This window comes from Lupinus angustifolius, chromosome LG10 (assembly GCF_001865875.1).
Source record: "Lupinus angustifolius cultivar Tanjil chromosome LG10, LupAngTanjil_v1.0, whole genome shotgun sequence".
Lineage (NCBI taxonomy): Eukaryota > Viridiplantae > Streptophyta > Magnoliopsida > Fabales > Fabaceae > Lupinus > Lupinus angustifolius.
Genome location: NC_032018.1, coordinates 1,576,226 through 1,597,528, shown reverse-complemented (window position 1 = coordinate 1,597,528; position 21,303 = coordinate 1,576,226). Strand labels below are relative to the sequence as shown.

Below are 21,303 nucleotides of genomic sequence, written 5' to 3'. Positions count from 1 at the left end.
GTTGGAACTTGTAGTACCCTACTAGGGTGGGTACCTTAGATAATTTGTTTTGTTTAAGGTTTTTAGTCATTCTGGATTTCTTGGTTATGAAATTGGTTTTGCCTATTTAAGCATTGATAAGTACCCTAAAGTTCTACTTTTCCCTTCTTAATCCTCATTGGTACTACTTCCTCTTGTTTTTGTACATCTCCCTCTTTCTTCAAAATTTCCCTCTTTCCCCTTTTCCCTCATCTATTCCACGTCCCCAATCTACTACTAAAGGGCGGCACTCCCACTTGGTACAGTACAGGGAGTAAATGTACACAATCTTATCCCGATAAGCAGAGAGGCTAGTTCCTGAGCATGTGGCATCCGGGATTAAAGAACAACAACCTTATCGTTGTGCTAAGACTCACCCTACTCCACTTTAAAACTAACGCAATCACCGGCCTCCCATGCAAATTACCAACACACGTTTACAGTTAAGTAGTTGGCAAGAAAATGGAAATCAAATTACCAAACTTCCAACATTATTTGCAATAAAGCATCACCCTAGATTCCTAGAATGCTATTCACATAAAAGGTACATGGCATGCCTACATGTTTGAAAAGAACAAGTCAAGTGGAACATAATGAGAATAAACAACAAGTGAAACAGGACAATACTAACTGAATAGTAGTGATAAGGAGAAAAAAAAATAAGACACACATCTTAAAATTCGAACAATAAAATTTTGCAGCATATAGAACCCCATAGATTCCTATCTCTTATTAGAAAAATCACCAAACAGAAACTCCAAAATAATCCATCGTGTACCACCCTCATAAACTACCAAAAACTCAATATTCCACAAACAAGTTACCATAAGTTAGATTCAAACTATTCACAAAAGAAACACTTTCACTGTCACACTCCTCCTAACAATACACATTCATAGCTTCACAGTTTAAATCAAAATCAGAAAAACATAGCATGCACATAATAGAAAAACATAGCATGCACATAATAGAAAAACATAGCATGCACGTATCCAATGAAAGAAAGCAAGAAAAGAAAAACAAGAGTTATGCTTTATTTCCTTTGGGGTGGGTTGAGTCTGAGATGGGCTTGTTAAAAAAGCGTAACTCTTGTTTTTTTTCTTCTTGTTTTCTTTCATTGGGTGGGTTTGGTTTAATCAACTCAATTCTTTCAAACATGCTAGGATACAAAATGAATTGTGGGAAATGAAAATTAAAGTAAATTATGAGATTATTTAAGGTTATTGAAATTATATATAATACATCCTTTTTATATATAAATTATCACTAATATATATATACATATATATTACACTGGGTAAACCATAGAAAAAAGTTAGTATAATTTGCTAAAAAAATGTACTAAAACAATAAGAGGATACACCATTATTATTTAAATTAAAGATATATTACATTCAAGATATATTTGTTATTCAAGATACATTGGTTAAGGTTAACTAAAAACTAATTTTATTATATTCTTACTATTTTTCTTAAGATATATTTGCTAAATTAAATTCAAGGATTTAATATGTATATACTGACAGTGTAGGTGTTTTATACACTGTCATTTAATCATTCATCATTCATATGTTAACTATTATTGACTCTCATACAAAAGTAATACAAATCAACGGTAGATGATGTGCCGATAGTGTAAAAAACTTTACACTGACAGTGCATAGATTTTAAACTCTAAATTCAATCATCTTATAAAACTTATTATATCTATATTTATTTTCGTATTATAATATATTTGCTATATTTCATTTAATTTAAACTACATGTAAATTTTTTTGATTTTTTCTGAGAGATGAATGTGGATAGGCTTATCCATCATCAACCCACGTGGCTTCTTATAAGTGAGTTCCAAAATATGCACACAAGTAAATGAAATTAGCCATGTGGCAATTGAGATGAGATTCAAGTAATTTAACATTTGTGACCCCTTGTGAAATTGATCATACACAAGGACACATAAAAGGTACAAGTGTAAACCATGGCTTCTATGGCAACCTTAGCTGCTGTTCAACTACCACCTATTAATGGTCTTGCTGGAAGTTCCCTTAGTGGAACTAAGCTCTCTTGCAAGTCCTCTTGCCTCAGTTTCAGACCCAACAATTTCAGGTACCTTAAACAAATTGTTATATATTAAATTAATATATGGGTATGTTCTTTATCATTTTATATGTTTTGTGAAGTCCAAAAAAGCACTTTAAGGTTTATGTTGGTTGATAACTATATGTGAATGATTAATTGAAATAACAGAAGTGGTGCTGTGGTAGCAAAGTATGGAGACAAGAGTGTGTACTTTGATTTAGAGGATCTTGGAAACACTACAGGTCAATGGGACTTGTATGGCTCAGATGCACCTTCACCCTACAACCCTCTTCAGGTTTGTCATCTATTTGCATGTGTGCATCTTCATTTAACCCGAAACTTAAAAATTAAAATAAAAGTTAAATGAATGATATAACTGGGAATGCTTATGCTGGGAGTTGAACTAGGATGAAAGGTCTTGTATTTGGTATAAGATTCAAAAATCAATTGAGGTTGTGGTCATAGGTGAGTCTCTCCACAACAGTCCAATCGTTTTTCGGTTGGAAGATCGGCTCTGCAACTATGACCTTAAGGTCATACGTTTAATCCTAAAAATAGCATCTTGGCTTGAAGGTAAGGTTACATTTGTAGAACAAGATTACTACCATTGTAGGGCTGGACTAGGGCTACCATTTTGTTGACACAGGCCCGGTTGAGCTAGGTTGTGTAGTTTGGTTAGGTAAAAGTGTGGTCTAGCCATTCAATTTAAAAATGAGACTAAGCAACTAATGCAAACTTGTAAAATTAGATCATATGAAGAAAATGTGAAAGCATTGGATCACCTAAATTTCACCCGGCCTATGTTTACTGCACCAAGTACACTACATCCACATTTTTTCCGTGCAATCTGGTTTACAGATTTGCATTTTTCCCCCTTTAGCCATCAGCGAAAATAAAGCATTCATCGGGCATTCATGTCGATTAACTTGACACAAACATTCATTGTTTTTTATCATTAAATCTTTTCCAACTTGAAGCATTGTACAATACACATTTATGAGTCTCGCCTAAAGTTAAGAGTAAGAGAGTAAGAGTATGTAGTTATCTCAAGTGGCTAATCTATTACTCTTAGTTCATTTAGTGAAATGAGATCTGTATATGCCATTTACTCCATGATTTTCTTAGACAAATCTTTCAGTTGATCTCCTTAAAGTATTCATTAAGATTATAAATAGAGATGTTAAAATCCTATTCAAACTTGTTTGAATGATGTGTGGTTAGTTTTTATTTGGCTATCATCTTTTGTTTCATTCTCTTTAACCTTATACCATAGATTTGATATTTCACTGATTTTAAAGAATGAATGAATGCTTTTTTGTACATAATATCAATCAAAGTCATTAATGTTTTCTAAACTTGTCAATTCCTACATCAGAAACTTGTTAAACCCTTGCACAAAATAGTCATTTGATTGAAAATATGCAAGCTTTTAAAACCCTTTTTCTATATGGATATATGCAGAGCAAGTTCTTCGAGACATTTGCTAGTCCCTTCACAAAGAGAGGATTGTTACTCAAGTTTTTGATCTTAGGAGGTGGTTCAACACTTGCATACTACAGTGCTACAGCTTCTGGTGACATACTACCAATCAAGAAGGGCCCACAACTTCCACCAAAGCTTGGTCCACGTGGCAAGATATAATTTAGTTTCAGATATTCATCTGTTTATCCTTTGATATTACTCCTTTAATATGTATATTTATGCTTGCATATTTTGTAACTAAGTCTATACCCTGCTACTATTAATTCGTGATGATTTCCAATCTAATTGAATGCACTCCTTCAGTTTCAAATTGAAGCAAAGACAAATTTGCACAAGCTATGTGATTGAGATTTTAGTCTTAATTTGGATTTGAGGTTTTCTAATGTAGGCATTGTTTTCTTATTTGAAGAAAAAAACAGAATATCTATTTTGCATGTAAATGCTCAAATGGGTCAAGTCTCTTCAATCTACTTGATGGAAACTCCTCATATATTGTTAGACACTGGTATCTAGAAATTAAGAATTAAGAAGAATATAGGAAAAAGAATGCCCATAACACAGAATCAATATGATTCTGCGAGGGTTCTGTGAGTATTATCTCTTCAATCTACTTGATGGAAACTCCTCATATATATTTGGGGGGAATCAAGTCTGAAGTAAATGTTCTTGGTGTTCCAAATCTTATTAATCATATCATGTTATCATGCATGCTATCATTATCACACTAAAGAAAACCTTACCAAATTAATAAAAAGTTCATTTATTTTTTCCTACATTGAGTAATAAAAAGTGCAAGGAGAAAAGTGGTAGTTAAATTTCAAGGTCTAAGCAATGCATAACAAAATTCTGAAGGAGGGTTTACAAGGACTTATTATCACACTGTTGTAAACTAGTTGAGTGACATTGTTATTAACTAACTTGATGTCCTTACTGTTCATGCATAATCATGGAAAGAAATACTTGTAGAGGCTACATGTACTATATGCATTGTGCTGTGAGATTACTACAGCATGATGCCATGATGTTGAGTTTGAAGATGATCGGAGTAAGATAGATATATCATCAAAAATCGCATTTTAGTTGCTATCAGACTACAAATCCTTCTTATGCAGAGGATAATATATGTGACAAATGCTTCAAAACCGGTGATTTTTGTACATTGATTCCTATGTACAAAAGAAAAGAATGAATGGATCAATCAAAGACTCCAACAAACACCTCTCCACTACTTGTTTAATGGCGCGATGTTGGACTTCTCATCACTCCCAAGTTCTCAAGGTATGACATTTTCTTGTGGGTCACTAAATTTGGAAGTTTTTGCTGTTTTGCATCAGGTTCTTTGCAAAAGTCATCTGAAACTGCAAAAGAATCCTTCTTTGTTAACTCCGCGTCACCTTGATCAGCATCCCAACCCATGAAATCTAATAGTGTCATTGAACCAGGTGTTTCACCACTACCCTTGTCTGTTGTCTCTTCTCTAGGACTTGACTTTGAAACTGAGCTTCTGGCACTACTCTTTCTTCCTGCTGGATTTTGAGTTTGATAATCTGCTTGGAGTACATCGTCAATTCTTGAAAGAACCGTAAAGGCCAAACTTTCCAATATTCTTGAATAGCTTTCAAGAACAGCTTGCCCAACATCCTGCCAAGATAATAAGTCCTGTATTAAATTAATGATGCAGAGATACACTTTGGTATGTTCTCTTTAGTATCAACTCTTTCAGTGAAACGTAAATGCCTAATTTTTTAATATGTGTTCTATTTATGAGATGCTAGTAGCCTATTAGATGACCCTGCCAATCTTGTCAGTTTCAGATGATAAACAACATAAATATCTATACCATAAGAATCACTTTATTGCAATTCAAGTATATGCTTATTCAAGTGTATGCAGATATTGGATACAACTCATGCTGCTAACAGGAGATGCTCTTACCCTGTTGAATTGAATTTTACTTATATCCAATGCAGATTGAGGAATGCCAGGGAAACGGTGCTTCAAGAAAAGTAAGATTGTTTCTGCTCTCTCTTCAAAGAGTTCTCTTTTTTCCAAACTCACAGCAGAACCCCAGGCTGATTTTGAATCTTTTTGGTTCATTTTCCGCCTCCAAATCACTATTGAGGCTTCAGTTTTGTTCTTGAGATCTAGGATTTTATGTTCTGATGATAAGTCCATCATAGATAGGAACTGATCGGGATCAAAAAATTCAACTGTAATACTCCGATACATGGAGTCCCCTAGACTGGCTCTTCCATTCTGTAAAGAAAGAATAATTATAAATTTTCAAGTTGTTTGAAAAAGTGTCAGAATACTAATATATTTACTAACTTTCCAGCAAATACTTTTTTTTGTCTCACCTTGGGTAGGGATTCGATATAGCTTTCAGGGATCTCCATTTCTGTTAGTACTTGAGCATTTATTGCCATGGCCGCTTTAAGTACTTGGTTTACACTATCTTTCTGGTACTGCAGAAATTTTCTAGCCGTATCAGATAGACCTTCTGGAGGAACTTTAGGGGTAGGTAACCACCATTTATCATTATTTCTGCTATTTGAATTGTCTTTATCTGAATCTTCCGAGTCTTTTGATACATAATAGAACTCATCTTGGTCTTTGAAGTTATCTAGACAATCCTAATCATCATAAAAAATTGCTATAAATGATTAACAATCAATTGAATCTTGCAGAGTAATAATGATCATATTTAGCTCAAGACTACTAGAATGACTATGCAAGATTAGAGATCTTACAATAAGCATTGTATCAAGCTTCCTCAAGGCAGGGATATTCATGTGGAGATCGGTACGTTGTCGTGTAGTCATAATCTAAACAATCATATAGCTATTATGAGGAAAGGGATGATGATAGAGAAGTATAGCGTGTATGCATGTGTTTTGTTACCTCCATTTGTGAACCATCCTTAGCTTTTTGTTGTGACGGAACCATTTCGACAATGTAGTCTATAACTGATAGAAGCCAATCAATTTCTTTTCTCCATCTCGATTTCCTTTCAGGAGGCATTGGTTCTAGGCGTCTTTGTTCACCAAAAATAGAAGCTGCATTGCATTATCAATGGATTATTTGAACATTTATGGATAAGCTAATGTCTTTAGATAACAAATCAAACAATATAGAAAGAATGTTTGTGAATATATAAACATACCAGCAAGGTTTGTGAATGCATTTGACAATGCCAAAGCAGATGAAACACCCTTTCCTCCACCAGACATGTCCTCACCCAATAGCAGTTTAGCGAATTTCTCCTTCATCTGTTCCATTTCTGAATTAAACCCAAGCATGAATATCAAATTTGTAGACAAATCCAATGTAATTTGAAGAATATGAATATCATAAGATATTTGCATTAAAAAACATTAGTGATTAGAAAATGAAGATTATTAATATTGACCTTGCAATAGTTTATCTCTGGCTTCTTTGGCTGCAATTTCTTCCTTGCTTATAACCCTTGCCTTAGGAACATTTGATCCTTGGCTTTTTGATGAATCCTCTATAGGAGTAGGATCCAATGTGTTAGCACTCTCAACACTTAAACTCTTTGTATGCCTCCCTGTGTTCTCAAACATCCCTCTGAAATTGAACAGTTTGGACCTGTTTCCTTCCTGTTCTTGTTCCCCTGCTCTAACCATCTTTATGTTTTTTTTATAATAATAATAATAACAAGTTTCCTTAAGAAAACATTGAAGTGGTGAACATGGAAGAACAAAACATGGGGTGTTGAAGGACCCTTAGGGAAGGGTGAAATTGCATGTAAGAGAAGCCAAGGATACAAAATGAAATGAGAGATTACTTCCTTTTCTTTTTAGGACTTTCTCAAAGGGTGGAGCTCATTTTTTTGTGTTACTTTTCTATTCTTTTTCCATTTTTTAGATGTCATATTTCAACGTGGGGTGCATGTTGTAAGAAATGGAGTGGGTTTAAGAGTGAGACAAATAAATATTGTATTAAATTATTTTCATGTTATGAGAGATATGGTTTGGTAATTAAGAATGTTTAGAATAGGATGCTTGTTTTCTTAATTTAAAGGTCAACGATAGCTAAAGACCAGGGAAGAGACTCATACATGCCTACTCATCAATTCAAGGTAGTTTAATATTTGCAAAATACTTTTTAATATTTTATAATATCTTCTTACAAAGTGATTTCCCATTTATCATTTCCTTATTTTAATGGATTTAATCATGTTACAGAAAGAAGAACCAACTTCACTTCTATAATATAATAATAATGTGCATGATTATCTAATATATCTATATATTTTGTCGATTTGGTTCAACCCGTATAGAATAGGCTGATTAAATATAAGTATAGAGTATTTAATTAAAAGATTGATATTAATATTAAGAAATGGAGAGGAATGCTTATTACAATTACATTCTTCTTTATGCATTGTGTATTTATGTTAGAATTTCACATTAAATAGAACAGCAAACTCAATGTCATACTTAAGTCCACCTAATAGACTAACATTTTGGGTTAAACTTTCCTCATGCGTTTAAGTCCTAACAATTAGTGCTTTCATTGAGAGTCGTATCACAGAAAGGGCTACCTATAGGCTGGATTAAGGTATATTACCGAATACTAATAAGTGAGTGAAGCCGCTACAAGAGAAAGGGTTACCATTGGGTCATTGTCGATAGAGTGAAAGCCGCCATGGTCGTCAACCCTTAAAGATGGTGGCAATGTTAGAAGTCTCACACTGAGTAAAATAACAAACTTAATGTGGTACTTAAGTCATAAGGCTCTCCCAACTAATAGATTAGTCTTTTGAGTTGAGCTCTCCTCATGTGTTTAAGTCCTAACAATTGATGTTTTTCATTGAGAGTTGTGTCACGGAAATGACTACCTATAGGTTGGATTAAGATAAATTACTGAATACTAATAGGTAAGTGAAGCCACCAAAAGAGAAATGGATAGTATCGGGTCAGTGCTGATAGATGAAAACCACCATGAACATCGGGCCCTTAAAGGAGGCGACAATGTTAGGAGTCCTAAATGAAGTAGAATAACAAATTCAATATATTACTTAAGTCATGAGACTCTCCCACCTAATAGACTAGTGGATTGAATTTTTCTTATTTGCTTAATTCATAAACACTTTTCGTTGTAATTCTTAGGTAAAACAGTAGGCACCATTAGGTTGGTCAAGAGCTAGAGCTGAAGCAATCAGAAATTGAATTTCACATATTCAATTTTGGTTGATAAGAATAATATTCCATCTTTTGTGTTAAATATTTTAATGGTTGATCTAACTACAACATGGACAACCAGAATCATTGAACAATGATACTAATTATATTTTTTGGTTATCTACTAATTATATTTTTTGGTTATCTACTAATTATATTTTAATAACATATGATAATCTAATCAAAATAATCATGCTAAACACACAAAAATATAATTTAATAACATAAGATACCAAATAGGTTAAAGTTCATTTATTATACAAAAAAATTGTATTCATTGATTGGATGTTAATTTTATACTATATCACTACATTATTCAACACATTTATTATTTAATCATTATTGATTATTCAAAAAAAAGTAATAGAAAAAAATAGGGGATTATGTTATGAATTTATATAAATATCAGACAATATATACAATTCAAACATGTTACCAACAAGTGTTGATGTGTGGTATAAGATTCTAAGAAGATCACGGATAACCAGAAGGTGAAGGGCTAAAAAAAATCTGATTGTGGCATCATTAAATCACCTTATAACTTTTTAATTTTGTTATGGACACTCGAACTCATAACCTTTTTCACTCAATTCGCGAAAGTTTGATTGTAAGCATGAGCAGCCTAACTAAAAAATCTGACTGCAATTTCTGTGGTTTTCATGTTTAGCCTCTGCACTCTACATTTCATGTTTAGCCTCTGCACTCTACATTATTATAAGGGGCTCATTGGACCCAAGATCGTAGCCATCTCTGCGTCACTCGAACTTGAAAGCCGTTTTGGAGGACAAAACTATAATTCATTTGGAGGTTTGCTTTTTTCATTTTGTGTCTACAACTTGGATATTCAGCAAAGAATTATATCATTTTTTAATTTCTTTTACTCTTGATTTTTTGCACTCCTCAACCAATATAAATCTAGCTTGCCCAAGAATTCATTTTGGAGTACAATGAGGTTCAATTTGTGCATGTAAATCCTATTAACTCATGTAAAATTCATTAGAAGATGCACAGTATGTGTTCGGTAAAATGTCTGATCTAGTTGAAAAACATTGACACGTTTGGTTTTGTCAACCTATAAAATTTTAACATTTTTTTGTATGTCTTATCATATAATTGGCTTTGATGTTACTAGAAGCTACTGCCATCTTCTCAGTTCTCACTAGGTCTGGTTGAAATTGGAATCAACACTTCACATGTTTTTATTATATAGGATTGGCATAAAAATTATCTGTAAAAGTTAAAGTCAAATTAACTATTTTAATGACTCTTCGATTATAATCCCAACGTTTCTTTTGTTAAAGTGATTCGGCTACAGCTTAGGCACCATAAATAAGAATATAAATGTAATTGAAAGCATTAATTCACACCTTTTCATTCCATCACAGTGAACTTCAATGGAATCCATTGGAGTCCTTATGACATGCCCAATATACGGTTACCTGGAAGAAGAGTTAGCAAAGCGTTTCAGACTCTTCAACCCCTCCAACATTTCTGAAGAGAACGTTAATTCTATTCGGGCAGTGGTGTGCAATACCAAAATCAGTGTGGATTCTGTTTTGATAGATTCATTGCCGAAGCTGGAGATTGTGTCCACATTCAGCGTAGGGTATGATAAGATTGACATTGCAAAATGCAGAGAGAAGAATATTCGTGTGACTAATACCCCGGATGTGTTATCAGAGGATGTTGCTGATACTGCTATTGGGTTAGCATTGGCTGTGTTGAGGAAGATTTGTGTGAGTGATCAATATGTTAGGAATGGGCATTGGATTAAATCTGATTTTCCTTTAACAACTAAGGTCAGAATCCTTTTCCTTTTTATCTTTTTGATGTTATGACATTTGTTGCTATATTGTTAGTCACATGATATATAAGTTGTTCCATCACCATATATTGTTTGATTCTGTTATCATGTAGATGAAAGAAACGCTTTTCGGAGAGGTGTAATACAACTGTGTTTGTGATGAACATCTTGTGCATGCATTAAAAAGTGATCATATGTTTTTCACACATTTTGATTTTCTATTTGCTACACATTTTGATTTTCTCACACTAGTTTTTCTATCTCATTTTATCTCTATCTTAAGAAAGATTTATCCTTGTTAATAATTACCTATCATTAGCTGAGGAAATTTTATTTTGGAATAATACTAGTGTTTCTAATGAGTTCTACATTGTAACTTGTAAAATTCAGTTTAGTGGGAAAGCAGTTGGAATTGTTGGTTTGGGAAGGATTGGTTCAGCAATAGCAAAAAGAGCTGCAGCTTTTGGATGTCCAATTAGTTACTATTCCAGATCTGAAAAAACAGAGTCAGGATACAAATACTACCCTAACATCCTTGACTTAGCATCTAACTCTGAAGTTCTTTTTGTGGCATGTACTCTCACTAAAGAAACCTATCACATTGTGAATCGTCAAGTAATTGATGCATTGGGCCCAAAAGGAGTTATCATCAATATTGGTAGAGGCCAACACATTGATCAACCAGAACTTGTGTCAGCATTGAGTGAAGGAAGATTGGGTGGGGCAGGTCTTGATGTTTTTGAGAATGAGCCAGAGGTACCTGAACAGCTATTAGGACTTGAAAATGTTGTGCTCTCTCCCCATGCTGCAAGTGACACTGTTGAAACTTGCAATGCAATGGCTGACCTTGTTCTTTCAAACTTAGAGGCACACTTCCTTAACAAGCCACTTTTGACTCCAGTGGTTTGAGTATTAGCATGTGCTGTGACTTGAATCACTTGATACTGGTTTCATAATTTCATTTACATCAATGATTGCATGTTATAGACATGTTGTCCTTTGCAACATCTTACCACAATCGAAAATAAATTTAGACTAGCACGTGGTTTGAAGTTGTAATAGCAATTTTGGTTGCAAAATTATGAAGGCAACATTCTTATTTTTACATTGTTTGTAGCTGAATTGTGATTATAATTGCGGCAAAGCATGTCATATATTTTTGTCCTAAAAATATACTAAATCTACTCATATAATTTATTTTTTGGGTTTTAATCCTAATTCAACATTCGACATTCATCTTATGATCATAGGCCCCACTTATATCATGCTGAAGCAGTGAAGCTGAACGTATCATGGGTCATGCACTCAACCCTTTTTTTTGTCCAAATGACTCATGCCTCTTTTTCGATGCATAGATGGACTCATACCTTGGATTTTCATGTGTTCCTTTTCTAAGTTTATTATATATGTGTATACAAAATACTTTTGTAGGACTTTTCTAATCAACCACATGCAAGATGCATGCATGCAAAAATATGCACACAAAATTAAGGCTAAAGAATCCTCAACACTTAACAGAGGAAGTAAAACGGATGATAGAAATAGTAAACACACAATCCAATGAGCAATAATACATAAAATCTAAATCATTTAAGTTATTATTATAGATTAGTTCAATTATTTTTAACTGCAGAAGTTGTAACTTAAGTAAGGCAAGCTGTGATTGTTGCTGTGAAATCATAAACTTTATCAAATTATATACATGTGAATAATATGCTCATAAAATCAGAAATATATTATAATTTAAGGAGTAATATTAGATGATGGTAAGATTATTAATGTTGAAATAAAAAATTTAAATTTTTTATTCATATATACAAATTAATTACAAATGTCTTATGTTTAGCTCATTATAATTAAAACTAAGTGTCTAAAGTTTTAATTAGATTAGGAGTTGGAAAAACAACGAAGAATATCCGGAGATTCAGATAAGGAACCTCTCCTCAAAGCATAAAGCATAGGCAAAAGAGAAAAATAAGAAAATCTACATATGAATCACATTGCCTAGCATTAGAAGAGTGAAGAGTCACAAGTAAGACACTATGTCTTGAACCAAAACCTTAAGGCATTAATTTCATGGGCCTTTCCTTCTTATAAACTCTTTCACTCCTCACCACATATCCAATGTGGGACTTCACACTTGAATAAACCCAACCATCATCATATATAAAATAGTGAAAACTAAATATTAATCATTTCATCATCATCATTATATCTACAAAAAGAACACTACAGAACAACTTCAAAACCGAATCACAAAATGACTTGAAAAAAAATCACAAGACCACGTGATCTCAGCAGTTGCTAGCTTATTTTTAATCTCAACTTATCCTTGTTCTTCTTCCCCCCATAAACATCAATAATTGTTTTCCTTCTGAAACAGGAATGTAGGAAAGAAAAGAAGATAAAGAAAAAACATGTGCACATTTAAGCAGCCCCTTTGAAGACAAGGAAATTGAGAGTCTCCAAGGTAAAGTATATGAAAGTTCCCTTTGAGTGAGTGAAAAAACACCCAAAATTTGAACCCACCACACATTGCCACCCACAACCATATTTTGTGTCAAACTCCTGCCACTCATAGAAACCATATTTGGTAATAACTTTAGTTAACTGATACCAACTTAGAAACTACTCTTTCTTTATGTTATGTAATTATAAAAAGATGAAAAAATGTTACCTTTTTTATGTGGGCTGCAATGGATTTGCAATCAACAACATCAAAGAGATCTAGAGCTTTATAAGCAGATGCCATGGCTTGGATCTGCATCTTAACTGGCATGTCAGTATCTACTATCAAACCTTTACCTTCCAACATCTTTTTCTGATCTTTCTCACTCTTGTGCTGTATTTTTTATCACTTGCACTTGTCCCTTATCTACTAGTAGATATGATACATGTGTATCAGATATATCTCTATTTACTTTTGAACCCAAAGCCCTCCACATAGAACAACCTAGAAAGGCTTCCAAGTTTAATAATGCTACACATACATTTTTTAAGTAGTTATATTTCAGTACTATTTTTTTCGGTATCAAAATATTAATATGCTTTGAATTTTGATATATATAGAGTGATGTATGAAAAATAGTAGGATATGGATTACTCTTCTTAATTACTTTGTATAATAATTCTTCTTATATCAGGAATCTTTTTAGATAATTGAGAATTACTCTTCTTATATAATAAATCACTCTACAAATATTTCTTAGTTTTTCTTTTTTCTTCGGTGTGATTTGGAGTGGAGGTGGAGGGTATATATATGGTGTTTGGATCTCGTGTACATGACATAGATCTCATGTCGTATATGTACGAGATTTGCATAGAAATCATATCCGTAGTCCACGACTTTCATGATGTGTGACATGGTGGAAGGATTTCGTGTCTGCAATGCACAAGTTCCTAGGAAAATCATATTGTTGGTCTACGACATTCTAAAATCGTGGATGTCACTCATGAGTCTCTTAAAAGTTACTTTACTTCCATAAATATTTTAAAACTTATATTGAATGTGTGATAGTATATTCCTAATTTTTCCATATTTATATCATGATTTACTATTACTTTATATAGTTTATATATTGAGGCATGGGTTTAAAAAGTAAGAAGAAAAAAACAAAAAACTTCATGAGATGAGATAGGGAAAGAAAAAAGGATTCCAGTCCAAGTGGAAGGAAATCACTGTGGCCAGAGAAAGATGGCACATACTCCAACGTTTCTGTCTCTATCTATTTTTGCTTGCTACCACTTTTAGATTTCCCTTATTCTAACTCCATTCTTCCATTTTTAGAAAATCAATAAGTAATTATACATTCTTTTTTAAATATAATCCTTATTTATCATAATCATCTTATTCTCTTTTGATTATGATATTATTGGAGATTAATTTTTCAAAATATATCAAATCAAGTACAATATTTTAAATTATGTACCAAACAAGACAGTATATACTTAACATCCTGCATCATCTTATTCTGTTTATGCTTTTCCGTTGTCATGGTAACTATCATGCACTCATGAATAGGATAGATATTATATAATATAACTTAACATCCTGCATTTTATAAAAATAAATAAATTATTTCAATGTCTTATTCACTTTTATTTGATATCTCTAAATCATCTAATAAAATATTTAAATATGTCATTACTTTGCTGTCAAAATAACATTTATCGAAAGAGTAACCAAAAATATAAAAAATATTTAAAATTAATAGGTACTGAAAATAGTTGAAATAAAATAAAAGTAGAATGAATTGTATAACAAGTGACACCTAAGGAGTCCGAAAAAGAGTCTTATCAATAAAATATAAAACATGCAGTGTCTGAAGTGAAATAAAATTAAAATGGGTTGATTATAATAATAGGGTAAATTATAATTTACATACTTTGTGACACACCATTTGTGTAAGCAGAGTATGACATAGCACCAATTTTAAAATTTTGTATACATGCCAGTTACTAACTGTTAAAAATGCAAGATACTAAATAATGGTGAAAATGAAATGTTGTTGGCAAAAAAAGTGATAATATATTCATATAAAGAAATAGTTATCTGAAACTTTGATGTGTTGTTATGGTTCCATATCAATTAATTTAAACTCCGGGCTACATCAGCATGGACCTTGCAATCCACTAAACATTTATTTAATAATAGACATTATTTAATTAGTAATTTGAATAGTTTGTCCATGTGAATTGAAGAAATATATTAATCCAGAACCATATCCTATCATTATCTGTGTAAGTGCAATGAGAAAAAAACTTGCCAAGAGTTATAAGTGATCATATTTGGAAACAAGTACACTTATATGTTTTGTACTATCATTAATGACTAAATTAAAATTAAATGTTTAGTGTATTGTTAAGATTTTAGTGGTTGTTCATACATGCATACATATTCATGTAAGTATTTTTCTATGATTAGATTCCCTTAGCTGATGTGTAAATATGTAACCCTGTCGGGAAATATAAATGGATACATTGTAACATTTGCCATACTTCAACATCAAATCAGAGTGGCGCAGCGGAAGCGTGGTGGGCCCATAACCCACAGGTCCCAGGATCGAAACCTGGCTCTGATATTAAAGAGTGGCTTCCGTTAAACTTTTTTTACTTTGAATTTTTATTACACATGGTCCAATTAATTATAGACCAGGCAAACTCAGAAAATGAAAGTTCTTCAGCCCAAACAAAATTCTGAGAAGGATCTAGAATGATAAGCATTTATTCACTCAGAAAAACAAAGATGTCTCCAAAACAAAATTGCTATTATTTTCCTACTACATGATAAAGATCTCCCATATCAATACCGTTTTAGAATAATTTTTGTTGTTGCTAATAATCACAAAACATGGCACGCAATGTCCCAAATAATTGCTTTTGAAACATAACTTAATGCTCCTAACATGCACAAATAAAGGCATAAAAAGCAAGCTCTCATATTAAAGCCTTACAAACATTACAACATTATTATCAAATCCAGAAAAACTAATTGAGTTGTTGTCATTTTATACATTTAATCTTAACATTTTTTTTTGTCATTTGTCATGTTTTGTCATTATATATACTAGCGTGTTGACATGCATTGTCGTGTCTGTCAACCCGCTTTCTTATCGTTTGTAATGTATAGTTTGTATTTTATAAATTCAAATATAATTTTTTTGTGCTAAATTTACGGTTGAATTTATTCGATTGGTCTAATATTCAATTTTTTAAATACATTTTTAAAATAAGAAGATAATAAAGATAAAATAAGAAAATAATATTATATGGTTTTTTGGTATAAATAAAAAGATATTAAAGGCAAAATAGGAAAATACAAATTACACCCATGATGGATGGTTATTTTGTGTTTTCCCTTTATTAATAGAATAGAAGAATAGATATCTATCCCTAAGTTGTTGCGTTTGTTTATTACTCTCCTGCTTCTCTGGCTATTTTGTACAGTTTTTGTTATTATAAATCAAATAACCCAACAAAAAACTTAGTGGGGTGTTCATTGTTCCATAGCCTGTCTGTCATACTTATCCGTCTTGGTTTGAAGTTAACATGATAATATATTTATATTCACATTATTGGTCTTAACATATATACTATAAAGTATACCTTAATTTAAAATTTAGATTTTTCTATAATTTTAGACTTACGAATTATTCCGAAATTTAGACACTATGTTTTACTGGCCCGATGAAAATTCCTGTACTTCATGGCATGCATGTCTTTTGGTATATCATAACTATAAAAAGGTTCATTATTATATATAAAAAAATGTACAAAAGATTCCCCATATTATAGGCCAAATATATGAGGCTTATCCAATATAATTACATGCAAAATATAACTAATTCTAATATGATTACCTATAATAAAACAATCAATCTTAAACAATTTTAATATACAAAAAAATAGATATTAGAAAATATGTTTGACATATTCTACCACATATGACATAACACAAAAATTAAAAAAATGCAGCTAAAACGATAGCCAATTAAAGACAGTGACGACATAGGCCAAGACAGAGGACCCAGAATGAATAAAATTAGGTAGTTTGTGAAACACATATAATTCAAGGTTCTAGCACTAGCATCTCTTAAATCCTCATCCCCCACAAAGGACAACAAAATTAAACACTTGTTCTTATATTTCAACACTTCCAAACTTATAATAAAAACAAAGCTGCCGACACTTCCTCCCAAACCCACCCAACTTTTTTTCCAATTAGTGTGGTATGCTGCCACTAGCAGCCCCTTATTCCAAACATTTTCATATTATTTAAGATCAGTAAAGTCTTTATTATACTAGGTAGAGTTGGTTACATCGAATCATACTATACTAATATATCATAAATAATAATTATTGACACAATATTAATTTTCAAATCATTCTGAATGATTTCACCTATGATTTCCTTTCAATATTATTATCATATATTTAATTTAGTTATAAGTGGGAATTAAGTTTTTTAAATTTATTTTCCATCTTAGCCATTAATTTTATAGATATCTAATGAATTTGATTTACTCGTTTATTCAAACAATTAGATTTTCCTACCATTAATACCTAAGATGAGGAATAAGTTTACCCTTCAAAACATAAGGGTTTGAGACTTCATTGGTCATTGGAGAAACATGCAACTCTCTTACTCACTTTCACTCTCACTCCATCCACTTTCTCATAGTGACAGTGTGACACATAGCTGAGCTGTGTGTCCTTTCTTAACATATATTTATTGTAATATACCATCATCTTTTTCCCATTTTTATTACTTTCAAACTTGTTGGTGTTCCATTTCATTTTCCTAATACATACATAGAGTATTATATCCATCATCTACCTCATGAATTCAGGAGCACAAGTTCTCAACATTGTCCTCTATATATCAATGATTTTCAGTGTATTGCTGAATTATCTAAATTGAATACACTATATATCTGGTGAAAACCAAGGCTTCTAAATAACAAGTAATGATGATGCAGTCAGCAAAATCTGAATCAGATATTACAAGCTTGGCACCTTCTTCACCTTCAAGATCTCCAAAGCGCCCTGTGTACTATGTTCAAAGCCCTTCAAGGGACTCTCATGATGGAGACAAGTTATCTTCAATGCATGCAACTCCAATATCAAATAGCCCTATGGAGTCTCCTTCACACCCTTCTTTTGGAAGGCACTCTAGGAACTCTTCTGCAAGCAGGTTTTCTGGGATTTTCAGGTCTTCTTCAGGAAGGAAAGGTGGTAAAAAAAGGAATGAAAAAGGGTGGCCTGAGTGTGATGTAATTCTAGAAGAAGGGTCTTATGGTGAATATGATAAGGGTTATACTAGGCGTTTTCAAGCATTGATTGCTGTGTTCACTTTTGTGGTCCTTTTCACTGTGTTTTGCTTTATTATTTGGGGTGCTAGCAGGCCTTATAAAACTGAAGTTACTGTCAAGGTAAGCAATTTTGTTTTGGAATGCTACTTTTCTCTATTCTGTTTTTGTTCAGAAGCAAAAATAAGTCCAGTTACTGACACATGATAATAGTTATCAAATTCTCTGTAGCCATCTTCTGGCATATAATTATAAAACTATCTTTACAGTATGAAGTACCACATCGGATGCGATAGATACACGAGAATTGATTCACTGCTGGTAGCGTTAGTGAGAGAATTATGTAACTATACTCGAATAAAAAATTGTGACTATTCTTAGTGAACCATAATTATGATAAAGTCATCAAGATGATAGTATGGCTAATTCAGAATTTGTTGACACTTTGATTATAACTTGATCAGGTCTTGCATTTTCTCTAACTATATCTCTTATGCATGAATTTAGATGGTTCTGCATTAGTAATTGTAAGCTTCACCATGAGAGAAATGGAGTTTCAATCTAAACGTCTACAAAGTTACTTTAATGAACTATTTGAGTACATGGAAAATGATCAACATAAAGATTCACTTAGAAAATGTGCATGGCCTTATATTACAATATTGTATTTGCATATGCATAATTTACTCATACTAGCATAGTTTCTAATATACTTAACTTTCTGGCCTGGAATTTATGCCAGTGTATCCTGAATTCATAAACTATTGCTGTAATTCAAGGTATCTCACGAGACAAATGATAGGATTAAACGAATCCTGTAATGATTTCTCAGATTATATATTGTTTGTTTCTAATTACTGTCTAGTTAGAAGCTACTTTTGCAAATTAACTTTCACTGCTTGACATGTGATTAATGCAGAGTTTAACAGTACAAAATCTCTATGTTGGAGAGGGATCAGACTTCTCAGGTGTCATTACAAAAATGATGACAGTGAATGTTTCTTTAAGAATGAACATTTATAACCCGGCTACATTTTTCGGCATCCATGTTCACTCCACACCCATCAATCTTGTCTTCTCAGACATTAGTGTTGCAACTGGTGAGGTAAGAACTCTTTCATAACTACTTTTCTTATGCTAGACAACAACTAACTCCACCAACCATGGACTAAACCAATTTTGACTCACTGTAACCATGGACTTGAACCTAGGACTTCTAAATTAGAGAATGAAATAATCTCCTATTGGCTATGAACCACGAAAACATGAAAATGGATTTCATACCAGTATTTGTATTGTGTCGTATCTGTATTTTTATCTGTATCAGCCTTTTCCGTAGATGATGTTCGTTAACATAAAATAGGGACATTGAAAAATTATCTACAATTAAGTAACATTGTTTTGAAGTATTGTCTTGGCATTCAAGTAACATCTTATCCACTTGGTTTCTTGCAGCTGAAGAAATACCATCAGCCAAGAAAAAGTCACAGAATTGTATCAGTGAATGTGGAAGGTAATAAGGTTCCCTTGTATGGGGCTGGTTCCAGCATAACATTATCCCAAACTGGTGATGTTGAAGTACCACTTACATTGAAGTTTCAAATTCGTTCAAGAGGAAATGTAGTTGGTAAATTGGTTAGGACAAAGCATAGTAAGGAAATCACATGTCCCTTGATTATGAACTCTTCTGAATCAAAGCCTATTAAGTTCAAGAAGAATTCATGCACATATGATTGATACATATTCATTTTATGAGTTCATTTTGTAATAAAATTGTATAATATATGGTTTGTGATTGTGACTGCAAATTGTAATAACATTGTCCTTCCTATATATACAATTTGTGCCACTGAATCCTTTTGTATAGTTTATCTGTGCAGATGAGAAATGTTAACTGGAATCATGTTATTCATCAAGTCAAAATTACCAAACCTTTCTAGATATGTGAATATATTAAATTGAATTTAACATTTCAACCCATAGTAGTATGAAACAAATAATAAAAATAGAAACTCAATGCACCGGTATCAAACTAATTTGAGTTTAAAATCATTATGATATAGTATATAGCTATGTGAATTCCAAACTCATATTATATCACTGTACTAGATAAAGGGATCTTAATCAAACCACAAAGGTTGTTACTTGTTAATGCATTGTGTCTTACACTTTGTACTTGTGTTGGTATTATGGATTTTGAATAAATTTCATCTTCTTCTATTTGTTGAATACATATATAATCTTGGATCCGTAAGTGATGGCTTCATAGAGGATTTTCAGTGTTCTATATTGAGTTTTGTTTTGAATAACAACATTGCAATATGAGATATTTATGTATATGGCAAGTTAGTAATGCTTTCATATCTTCACTAATTTCCTGAAATTTTAAATTGTAATGATTTGACAACTTTTTAATTCATTTTATCAAATTTCTATAATACCAAATAAAATACAAAGGCTCATAATTTTTACTATTTATTTTTTTTCCTTATTTACTTTCTTTCTATCATACATTTTTTTTCTTTTTTACATTAGTTCAGAAATAAAAACTCTCCCCCTTATGTTGGATTCTTCTTTAAGTGGAAATGGATGTACATTTGTTGATTAGGAATGAAATATTATTGTTAATGGTTTATTGTTATTCTTAAACATGAGTTAGGATATGAAAAGATAAATATTTCAAAAAAAATATAAGGAAATACAACTTCTATAATACATTAATACCTTTAATTATTTTAAAATTATGGTTTTAATTAGTGAATAGATCTAAATCATTAGATATAATAGATGATAGATTAATGACTAGACGAAAAGTAAATTTAAAAAACTTGAAAAAACATATATGTACCTATTAATTCATTGAGATAATATTTTTCTCTTAAATATTGGTCAACTATAGCAGCCA

At 32.0% G+C, this 21,303-nt stretch overlaps 4 protein-coding genes, 1 long non-coding RNA gene and 1 other non-coding gene across 8 annotated transcripts; 5 read left to right on the top strand and 1 right to left on the bottom strand.

The window, feature by feature from the left end:
• LOC109358287 (photosystem I reaction center subunit VI-1, chloroplastic-like) lies at positions 1,927 to 3,941 on the top strand. The gene is made up of 3 exons (XM_019602436.1): positions 1,927 to 2,124; positions 2,266 to 2,392; positions 3,559 to 3,941. The coding sequence occupies exons 1-3, from the start codon at positions 1,997 to 1,999 to the stop codon at positions 3,736 to 3,738; spliced, it is 435 nt and encodes a 144-aa protein (XP_019457981.1). The 5' UTR covers positions 1,927 to 1,996; the 3' UTR covers positions 3,739 to 3,941.
• LOC109358283 (rop guanine nucleotide exchange factor 12-like) lies at positions 4,608 to 7,458 on the bottom strand. Of its 2 annotated transcripts, XM_019602428.1 has the most exons (8): positions 6,989 to 7,458; positions 6,743 to 6,859; positions 6,481 to 6,635; positions 6,330 to 6,404; positions 5,937 to 6,212; positions 5,515 to 5,835; positions 4,813 to 5,220; positions 4,608 to 4,751 (listed from the first exon to the last, which is right to left on the bottom strand). In XM_019602428.1, exons 1-7 carry the CDS (start codon positions 7,224 to 7,226, stop codon positions 4,813 to 4,815), a joined length of 1,590 nt encoding a protein of 529 aa, XP_019457973.1. In that variant the 5' UTR covers positions 7,227 to 7,458; the 3' UTR covers positions 4,608 to 4,751. The 2 variants fall into 2 exon arrangements, with proteins under 2 accessions (XP_019457973.1, XP_019457974.1); XM_019602429.1 differs by having other exon boundaries at positions 4,608 to 5,220; positions 6,743 to 6,848; positions 6,989 to 7,095.
• LOC109358284 lies at positions 6,003 to 6,576 on the top strand. The gene is made up of 2 exons (XR_002108939.1): positions 6,003 to 6,096; positions 6,267 to 6,576. It is a non-coding gene; the product is annotated as an uncharacterized LOC109358284 (long non-coding RNA).
• Positions 9,429 to 11,695, top strand: LOC109358431 (hydroxyphenylpyruvate reductase-like). Of its 2 annotated transcripts, none has more exons than XM_019602638.1 (3): positions 9,429 to 9,593; positions 10,172 to 10,585; positions 10,981 to 11,695. In XM_019602638.1, the coding sequence occupies exons 2-3, from the start codon at positions 10,181 to 10,183 to the stop codon at positions 11,497 to 11,499; spliced, it is 924 nt and encodes a 307-aa protein (XP_019458183.1). In that variant the 5' UTR covers positions 9,429 to 9,593; positions 10,172 to 10,180; the 3' UTR covers positions 11,500 to 11,695. The 2 variants fall into 2 exon arrangements, with proteins under 2 accessions (XP_019458183.1, XP_019458182.1); XM_019602637.1 differs by having other exon boundaries at positions 9,430 to 9,590; positions 10,170 to 10,585.
• On the top strand, positions 15,600 to 15,671 carry TRNAM-CAU. Its single transcript has one exon. It is a non-coding gene; the product is annotated as a tRNA-Met (tRNA).
• On the top strand, positions 17,716 to 20,249 carry LOC109358429. The gene is made up of 3 exons (XM_019602636.1): positions 17,716 to 18,521; positions 19,318 to 19,503; positions 19,854 to 20,249. Exons 1-3 carry the CDS (start codon positions 18,057 to 18,059, stop codon positions 20,133 to 20,135), a joined length of 933 nt encoding a protein of 310 aa, XP_019458181.1. The 5' UTR covers positions 17,716 to 18,056; the 3' UTR covers positions 20,136 to 20,249.